The sequence below is a fragment of the Pyxicephalus adspersus genome, chromosome 5, assembly GCF_032062135.1.
Source record: "Pyxicephalus adspersus chromosome 5, UCB_Pads_2.0, whole genome shotgun sequence".
NCBI lineage: Eukaryota > Metazoa > Chordata > Amphibia > Anura > Pyxicephalidae > Pyxicephalus > Pyxicephalus adspersus.
Window position 1 is genome coordinate 5,862,224 of NC_092862.1, and position 9,974 is coordinate 5,872,197.

At 42.0% G+C, this 9,974-nt stretch overlaps 1 protein-coding gene across 2 annotated transcripts in view; it reads right to left on the reverse strand.

The window, feature by feature from the left end:
* Nucleotides 1-9,598, reverse strand: part of AGO2 (argonaute RISC catalytic component 2) — a 44,550-nt gene extending 34,952 nt beyond the window's left edge. For both annotated transcript variants that reach the window (XM_072410617.1, XM_072410616.1), the window contains exon 1: nucleotides 9,411-9,598. In XM_072410617.1, coding sequence (XP_072266718.1) covers nucleotides 9,411-9,432 — 22 coding nt within the window. In that variant the 5' untranslated portion in view covers nucleotides 9,433-9,598. The remainder of the gene's footprint in view (nucleotides 1-9,410) is intronic.
* Between the last annotated feature and the right edge of the window lie 376 nt (nucleotides 9,599-9,974).

Genomic DNA, 9,974 nt, shown 5'->3' on the forward strand with positions numbered 1-9,974 from the left:
GTCAAGAGAATGCCTATGCTTCTAGTCAAAATTAAACATATTTACAAACACAAACAAAAAAATATGATCTTATTTTAGCTTTAGTGGCACAAAGTTATCAGTATAAGGAGCATTTTGTGCCGTTATCTGTTAAAAACAGCTGGTGAACCACACCTAGCCAGCAACACTAACATATAGATAAACCCAGCAAGACAACATGAGCTGGAGTGTCAACTTCAAACACACACAGTTCAATTTACTGAGGAGGATGAGTAATTGTAAATGCTCTTACAATGCATTTCTTCTCAAGTTATATTCTAAGGGTTGGCATTTGTTAAAAAAAAAAATGAAGGTAGCTTCTGTCTGCACTAAATATAGAAGAATCAATTTGCAATAAAAACAATCCAGAGAAAAAACACCAACACGGCACTAATTGCAAACCTTGCACAGGCTCTCCCAATGTTTAGTAGCAATTCAGTGGCAGTAAATAGTAAACCTTTGAGAACAGAATTATGGTACCACTGGCTAAAAGGGTTTTATTTTGTATACATACAGACATTAGAAGCAACATTTTGTTCTTGTATGAAAGTTTTGCACAAGTCAGCCCATGCAGAACTAGAGCAAGTTACGTCCTCAAAACAGAGAAAGCAAATAATCAATCACTGTAAGGTATTCTGTATTTAATAGAAAGCAAAGGAACCCCCAACACTTGCAGGAAAGTTTACAGAAAATTCCTGTACATTCTAAAAAAATAAACTTTTTGTGTGCAACAAAGTTCTCCCATCAGTGATAATTCCTATGGAGGGCCGTGTCATACTGACGAGCACCACATAAGGAAGCTTCTTACAAGACCAATAAAGAAACTGGATAGGCTGTGGGTCTTGGCTGTGCTCCGTCCTCTGATCTGCCCTGAGGATCAGAACGGGTCATATAACCTCTATAAGACACGGCACCTGCTGCTAAGATGTCAGCTGTACACAACACTTGTAAATGCACACAGACTGTCTTCCTACAGACACACAATAACTCTTCCATGCTGCTTCACTGTAATTACTACACAGTATTTATATAGCGCCATCATATTATGCAGCTCTGTACAAAGCCCATAGTCATGTCACTTGCTGTCGCTCAAAGGAACTCACAATCTAATGTCCCAACCATAGTCATATGTCTTTTAATAAAGTCTAAGGATAGTTTGGGATGAAGACAATTAACATAACTGTATGGTTTTGGGATGAGGGAGAAAACCGGAGTATTCGGAGGAAACCCACACAAACACAAGGAGAACCTGCAAACTCCATGCAGATAGTGTCCTGGCCAAGATTTGAACCTGGGACCTAGCGCTGCAAAGGCCATGGTGCTGCTCACAAGTAAGAGGTGATAACTTGAGCAACGATTTCAACAATTTATTGGACAAAATTATTAACAGAACAATGCAAGCTTTGCTCCTGGAGCTGGTATTGCCCTTGGAGTAAAAAGTACATCTTATAGGCATTTTGCATAACTACCCAGCAGTCTGTTATTTTTTGGAAAGCTCCATGTGAAATTCCATAAATTCCAGATGTCTAAGGGTTACCATGTATGCCCTTTTTGGATCTGCCCGTGTATTTCTGAGTCCCATTCAAGAAGTGCACATTCCTAATTCCCCCACAACATTTCATTGGGATTCATGTGAAGGCTGAGAAAAGACAAGCCACAACCTTCCACTTATTCTTTAGCCTTAGTTGGGTGCTTCGGTGCTTAAATGAACAAATTCCCATGCTCATTCACAGGTGTTACATCATTTAGGCTCCGCAGATCAAGAAAAGATTCCAAAGCTGGAGACCACTGGGCAACAATGCAGAATGCTCTGAATAAAAGTTTACTTATCTTTAGTACAAAGTTTTTCTAAATTTATTTTCTTATGGTGATCCTGCCGTGGAGAGACAACACTCGCCTAAGGCATCATAGTGGGAGAGCCACCTAGGCCAGCCTTTAATAAACTTTATAACATAGGGGAAGCCATGAAATAACTTTCAGGTCTGCAGGGAAGCCCTCCTATAATTACTATATCCACAGCTTACAGTATATTAGTATGGTGGTCAGGGGGAAGAATTTAAGGTGTCCCTTAAAGTGACCTAAGCAGCAAATTTTGCTCAAGGAGCCTCTAGCAACTTCAGAAGAAAACCCTGCCCTAGGCTGTAGTACTGAAATAGCTATAAACAACTCATCCTATCCATTATATCAGTTCTGTAATTTACTGAAACAAATTGGATATTGTTTAGATCAGTACAGTAAGCGAAATGTATAACAAGGATGAGAATTCTGGTTAATCAACAAGTATTCTGTGCTCCTAGAACATAACAATTCACAAAAAAAGAAACGAGAAAAAATGATGCTAATTTTTTTTTTAAAAACCACTGACAGCGAACCATGAAACAGACATTCTTTTTTTAAATAGCTTTGCGACTCCAAGGGGACAAAAAAAAAAAAAAAAAAAAAAACACAAACCAAATTAGCCACCACATCCAAGAACCACTATGCTGCAATATAAAATGATGTTCTTGGTTTTAGATATCTTATAACCAGCTGCCCTGATAACACCTAAATCACAATTATCTGTACTTTATCTGACACAGTTGTGAGCCCACACAAACCACAAGTCAGTCCTCCTTACCCGACCGCATGATATCCTGTCACCAAACTACTGCAAAGCACCCATATAAGATAGAAGAATAGTTATATCTTGAATTAATTACCCTTTTAGAAACTGTACTTTTTTTTGTTTGCAAAATAAACATTACAGAAATTCTACAAAAATCCCAAAAACATCTCTTAGATGTTAAACAGGCTTGGGGTAAACAATTTGCACAGTGAAAGTTTACCTGAATTAACAAGGTTAAAAGAAATATGAAAATAAACACTCATAAGGCCCAAGACCATCATAGTCCCCAACCAAAGCAGAAGACATGGGTCATATAAACCCACTGACCGGTGGGCCCCTCTTGGGTCTCATTTTACCTTGGCAGACCAGATGTCTTTCCAGAGCACCACAGGCAAAACAAAGTAAGTTTAATTAAAAATAGTTGTATTTTTGTTGAAGGTCTGCAGTGAGTGCATATAAAATGTATAAACAAAAAAAAAATGCACAAGGTGCTTTACATGTTCAATGTTCTTCCAGTTCCTTTTAGCTGGCACACCACCTGGCACTTTTTAGTAAGCACCCCGCTGTTTTTGGGTAGTTAGTGGAAGAGCTGGGTTACAATACAGGGGCTGCAACCCACCTACAGCACTTGGCTTTAAAAAAAAAAAAAATTCCCATGCCCTAACAAACTAGGGCCTATCTGGTTCCCCAGTGGGGTAATGCTCCACAAGGGCCAAGCTTCCGACGTCTCGCCCCCTTCGGCCAAGTGACTGCAATTACTTTAGAGGACAGACCAATGCCAGGCCCAATGACCCCAACAAAAAGGGTGAAGCGACCCCTTGACTTACAGAGAGCCATACCATAAGCACCCCCTTTGTAGACTCTCAGAAGGAGAAGTGCCTTACTTATGGTGTGCAAAATGCAAATGGTTTATGTAAAAAAAAAAAAAAATGTTTATGTAAACAGTGCTATGGTACAATACCATGGCTCTGGCCTTGGGAGGCGGATATCTAAAAATGCCTCTGCTCTGGCCAAAAGGCTTATCCCAAGGGGCTGGTGCAGACAAGGTATGCATTATTAAGCAAGTTTACTTACACTCCAGGGGTGTGTTAGGCTACATAAACACATGCAATAAACTGATTGTTCGATAATCGTTAAAAAAGTGCCCAACGACAGGGCATTGACACTGATGAATGAGGAATGTTGCTGGAAAAGAACGGCCGTCCAGGCGGAGCTGATTGGACGACGATTGTTTGCCATCTATTGTGTTTACGGTTGTTCAGTGATCGTAGATTGTTCTGCAGTACACTTTATCCTGTACTTCCTGCATCAAACGATCGCATCTAGCGTGTGTAAATTATTGGTGGATTATATTTGAATGATTGTATCGTTATAGCATGTACAGAATTGTGCACAATATGATCATTGAAAATAATTGTTAATCGGTCTTTTCTAACGACAATTATTGCACGTGTGTACATAGCCTAAGAAGGACCAAGCTTTTCACAAAAAGCCAGGGGGTGCTTTTCAACTGCATTTCAATTTAGATGCAGATAAGCAGAGATAATGGCTTTTGTATCTGGACATATTTTACATTTAGTTAACCCAAACAAGCACAGCTATTTGTGAAAATAAAGGTGAAAATAAGGTCAACACTTCAAAAAGAAAAAAAAAAAAAAAAATACCGAGAGGCACAAACTGCTCAAGGAACCACCAGCAACCTCTGGAGGAACCCTGCTTTAGGGATGGATAGCCTATGAGATAAGTTGTAAATTAAAGTTGGCTTGTTGTCAGGAACATCTCAGCGACCGTGTTACTGTCTTCTGTAGTGATGTTAGGTTGAGAAGAATGAACACTGAAGTCTTCTCGTTTCCCTGTAGACTCCAGGGGATGATTTCTAGAAGTAAGCATAGTTTGGCAGAGCAGGAAAGAAGAGAGGTATGCACTTTTTTTTCTTACAGCTACAACTTTCCTGGAGAACTATAGCTGGTAGCTTAAGGTAACCTGCAGTGTTTATAAGCTGCATAAAATAGGAAAGGTTTAGGCTTTACCCATGCATGCGAGCTCAGACACACAATATATATTTCCAAGAAGATACAATGTTTCATCTGATCTTTATCAAAGATAATAAACTCCACAGGGACATTTCAATAGCATACTGACTAAGAACTTCCTACAAGAACAAACCAGACCTGAACACCTCAATCTCTAAAGCTGCGTACACACTTCCAATTTTTATCGTTCAAAATGAACGACGAATGCTTTACAGACAGGAGAAGACACGATGTTGGCAGAGGAGAGAAGAGAGACACGCTGCAGCCAGAAACACACGCAGGATCGGGTATCGGGTGAGTATAATATTTTAATTGTTTTTTTTAACACATATGTCGTATAGGACGCACTAACTTTTCCCCCCCAGTTTTGGGGAAGAAAAAGTGCGTCTTATATGGCAAAAAATACGGTATCTACACACCTGTGACAGCTTAATTGAGTACAACACTAAGAAAACGCAAAACAGTCATTTTATAGCTTATATACTATCCCAGAAGCTTCTGGTCCAAGGAGCTTACAAATAAAATATGGAGAACAGAATGTTCTTTACGTTTGAAGACTGACTGGCACTTATGGAATACCATATATAATGAAGAGGGCACAAATGTTTCTTCTCTGGTGACAGGTGTCTAAAGGAGGGAGAGATGAGATTCCCTAATCCAAAGCGCCATTTACTTGATTAGAGCATTCAGCTGAACATTTATTGCACCCACCACTGATCGTCACTCTTTCCTACGAGGAACACCACACTATCTCAATGGACTCTGATGAAGAAGAGATCTGGTTTGATTAATGCTGGATCATTTAGGAGAGTCAAGTATCATGTACGTGGCAACCTTCATAAATTTAGTGACTTGATAAGTACCATTACTTTCCCAAAATATTTCTGGTTATCCACCCAATTGCCAAGTTATAAATGTGCCCCGCCATCTGAGCTCCAGCACTTCTAGAGAGAATCCACAGCAAATGTTCCAACATGATTGCTCTGACCAGAAAGCTATGGAGGGTAACCCATGAGCACCTGAGTCCTATACAAAAACCAGAGCATCAGGAGACTTGTCATTGGCATTGGTTTCAAAGACAAGAAAGCAAATTTATATTAGGGCTCATTACACAGTAACACATAGCACCTCTAATGAACATCTATCGAAAAAATAGATCATACAGGACGCTTTGACACCCATCTATTTTTAATAAACTAAATTAAAAGTATTTATATAGCGCCAACCTATTACGCAGCGCTGTACAATAAATAGGGGTTGCAAATGACAGACACAGATAGTGACACAGGAGGAGAGGACCTTGACCCAAAGAGCTTACAATCTAGGAGGTGGAGGAAGTAACACACAGTAACTCAGCAACCTGTTCTTAAAGGGTATACTTTTTTGTCCCTGCCTTACCCCAAACCTAATCCATCCTTCCCCTACAGTTCCTTATTTCCTATGAATTAGAAGTCAGTGCTCCGGCATTTGTTTACATTTCCCCACCACAATTTATTCTATGCTGCCTGTACTGTATAACCTCATCTATAGGCTGTACAACCTATAAGGCAGAGGAGCCCCATAGATGTCAATGAGATTGTTTCGCACAAGCAGCAGAGAAATGTAAACAAACAGCAGACCGTGAACCTTTAGAAGTCAGCAAATAGTCAGCTGCGAGGGTAGAGGCCAGGGGTAAAATTGCACAGAGGGCAGCAGGATGAAACCTAAGTGCATTTTGTAGGAAACAGCACTTCTAGTGTGTTGCCATTGCCCTGCCTTGGGTCTCCCTGGATGCAGCTGGCCCCATAGAGATCCATTCAAATTACAAGAAATGCAGATCAAAGGGCAGTCATATTAGCATTACGTTTGCACCTGTAGTGCAGCGTTTACATGCAAAAGGAGGTGTTCATCAAGGACTGGTCTCTACACAAGCCTTGAGGAAAGGTAGCAAACCCACAGCTGTTGACAATACCCATTATCTATTTAGATTCCCCTTTACTTGCAAATGTTCAATGTGCAAATTAGGAGTTGACTCCCATCTCCTCCACCACCACGGTGAGCTTTCAATTGAACCTTGTATTCAAATGGAAATCCTGGGACCGCTCACCTCCCCCTTCCTTCACAAATCCCCTATTTTTACAATATTGCCTTACAAATATACTTACCCATCCTCATGCCTACAGTCCCTAGGTGAGGGTGACATTGTCCATCCAGGTAGAGTCCTATGGAATGTAGAGCAGGCAGAATCTCAAGGCACTCACGCAACGGCTGCCTTCTCACAGGATTTTGCTTGCTCCGCTTTCCAAAGGATGGTGCACACCTTACCCATGTTGCTATAAGTACTTTACCCTTTCTCAACAATTTAAGTGGAACCCTGAAAATTAAAGCCTCAAATTATTAAAGTGGAACTTAAATCCCACTTTGCAAACTTAAGGATCAGGCAGGTGGTTTTTGCACAAAGGGTCAATTGATATTCCCTTCTGAAATAACCCGACTTACCAGCCCGATCACCCGGGAGAAATGTGAAACCACTAGGGGAAGAATAAACGGATTATGATGCTGATACAGGGAACACCCGATGGAATCAGGAAATAATTTTTTCCCATAGGAGCAAATTGTACCCAGGGTTTATTTGCCTTCTTCTGGATCAACATCATGTCCATAGACTTTTTTATATGGGATATGTTTATTCCCCTAGTGGTTGAACTTGATGGCTTTTTTCTACCCATCACATTCTGCAATGGCCAAATGTCATTTTGGGGAGGAAGATAAACAGTACAATGGTGGCACCCTGTGATAGACCATGGAGTGATATTTTAGATCCTATGAAAACATTGCAAAAGCCAATACTTTAGGTGTCAGATCAGAGTTCTCACCAGATGGGTGGCTGCCCCTGTATCATGACCCAACTTTTCAACAGACACCGAAAAACAGCCGGGTGGTTACTGAAAAGTGCCGGGTGGTACGCCTAGCTTAAAGAGGCCGGAGAGAATGCTGCCGATTGAAATAAAAATCCCCCCTTACAGTAGTGGTCAGTGGGAAGAATCTTGCCCTAACAATGGGGTTCTGAATGCGACACTATTATTAAAGCGTACCTAAACTCAGTCTTCATTTTACCTAAAAGACAACCTTTTTATATTTGGTAAAAATTCTGTGTTTGTTTTAGTTTTTTTTAAGTGCAACACCCCTTTTTTTTAAAAAATAGGATGCATCACCGCCCTTTAAATCTCGATCGCCTAGGTGACCGAGAATCAACGGAAGCGCAAAGCCTCCTGGGATACCTACATCATGCATCCCTTTGGGTGCTCCTGCGCATGATCGAGCACCTCGGGTATGTGCAGTAGGATCCCTTTCGTCAAAAGGGGAACAAAAAGCCGATCTCAGGCATGCGCAGTGCGATTGGCAAGTCCCCCCCCCCAACTACATCACCCGATCTCACATCTGTGTCAGGTGACGTAGTAAGAACCACCCAGAAGAAGAGAAGATGGCGCCACCCAGAGCGCCGGCTCAGAGACGGATACCAGGGCGACACAAGACCCATTGGAAGAGACCTCCGGAGGGAGGGACTGCTCTGCGGGATGGAAGGCAAGTGGATTTTTTTTGTTTTGGCTGGCGGGTCATTATCGATCACTAATATCATTCACAGTGGTTCACACATGTCTCAGCCCTGATGAAGGAAGACTTATGCAGTGTCTGAAACGTGTTTGATTCACTTTAATGGCTGCTACATTATTATTATTTTTATTAATAAAGAGTATTTGTATAGCACCAACATATTACATAGCGCTGTATATTAAATAGGGCTTGCAAATGAAGACAGTGACACAAGAGGAGGAGAGGACCCTGACCAGAAGAGCTTACAGTCTAAGAGATAAGGGAAATAATGCATAAAACCATTAAAGCTAAAATAATCACCAGGGTTCATGCTGCAATGTTGGCACCACACAATGGGAGGTCAATCATCCATCCATGGCTCAAGGAACCCTCAGGAAGCTTTGGAGGATCCCAGTGGGTTTCAAAGAGCCCTGGTGAAGAATGGCTGCTTTCCAGTTAGGTGATTTGGATTTGGGGCCCCAGCAGAATAAACAGAGCCACAATTCTAGTGAAAGATTCACACGTTATAACAGAACATGCGACTTAGCCACACGCCTTGCAAACAGATCCTTGTACAATCTGCATGAGATCACCATAGCAGAGGAGACTACCAGACCGAATCGAATCTAAACGGGTTGTTTGTTATTATGCTACAAGACACTTTCCCTCTGTCAATTGAATTGTGTGAAGGCTTAACCCAACAATCTAATTGTACAATCATCTGAAGATGTACCAATGCTATGTAATACAAAGCCAAACCAAACAATACCATTTCTTTTAGGTTCGGTAACCAAAACTGCCTTTAGGAGAAAGTTTTGAGCTTCTCCACAACTACAATGGATACTTGCATGGCCTGTGCAGTAAAACTGCTATAGCTATGAACATATCCTAACAAGTCAATAGCAATAACTGAGATCTGTAGTCCAACACTGGGCCTTGCTAAACTACACTTTCCTATAGTTTGGTTCTGATAAATGGAGCCTGGCCCTTTAAACAAGGGGAGCTCCCAGCATGCTTTGCAAGGCTCCCCCATTAAACCAGGCTGGCACGTGACCAGGCTGCTGGCGCGGGAGGCGGCGCGCGGCCGTTACGAGGAAACCTGAAGGGAAAAAGTAAAGCCGGCGGCGGGAAGATTAACTACCCCTCCCCCGAGGCCTCGAATACAAGAAGACGCCACTTACCCGGGCCGGGTCCGGCATACATGGTGCTGGTCTCCGTGGTGACTCTCTAAGCAGGAGAAAACACACAGACACGTTATCCCGCTAGTAGCGACACTGCTGGCCGGTACTCAGCTTGGTCAAGACTCCATAGAACTCTCCTCAGCCGCCGGGTTTCCTCTGCACTATACGCGACATGAACTGAGGGGGGGGAGAAAGGCGGGGGGCGGGGCGGTGACGTCAGTTGTGTCAGCCGTGGTTCCTATTGGATGCGTTCTTTCCCGGGTGGGCGGGGACAAGTTGAGGCCTCACTGATGTCATTTGAGGTGAAAAGGGCGGGTAAATAGAAGGGCGGAGCGAGCGCGGCGGTTATGGTTACTCGGTCAACACAGCAACAAATGGGCTGTGTCATCGGCCGCCATATTTGATAAGGGCAACTGTCCCTTAAACTAAAACTGAATTGCTTCAAAGTGATGGCTTGCAAGAGAAACAGCAATCAATCATAATTAGTGTTAAATATTTAAAGATAATAAAATAATCATATCAGAGAAATGTGCTATCTAAAATGATATGAAAGAACAAAATAAC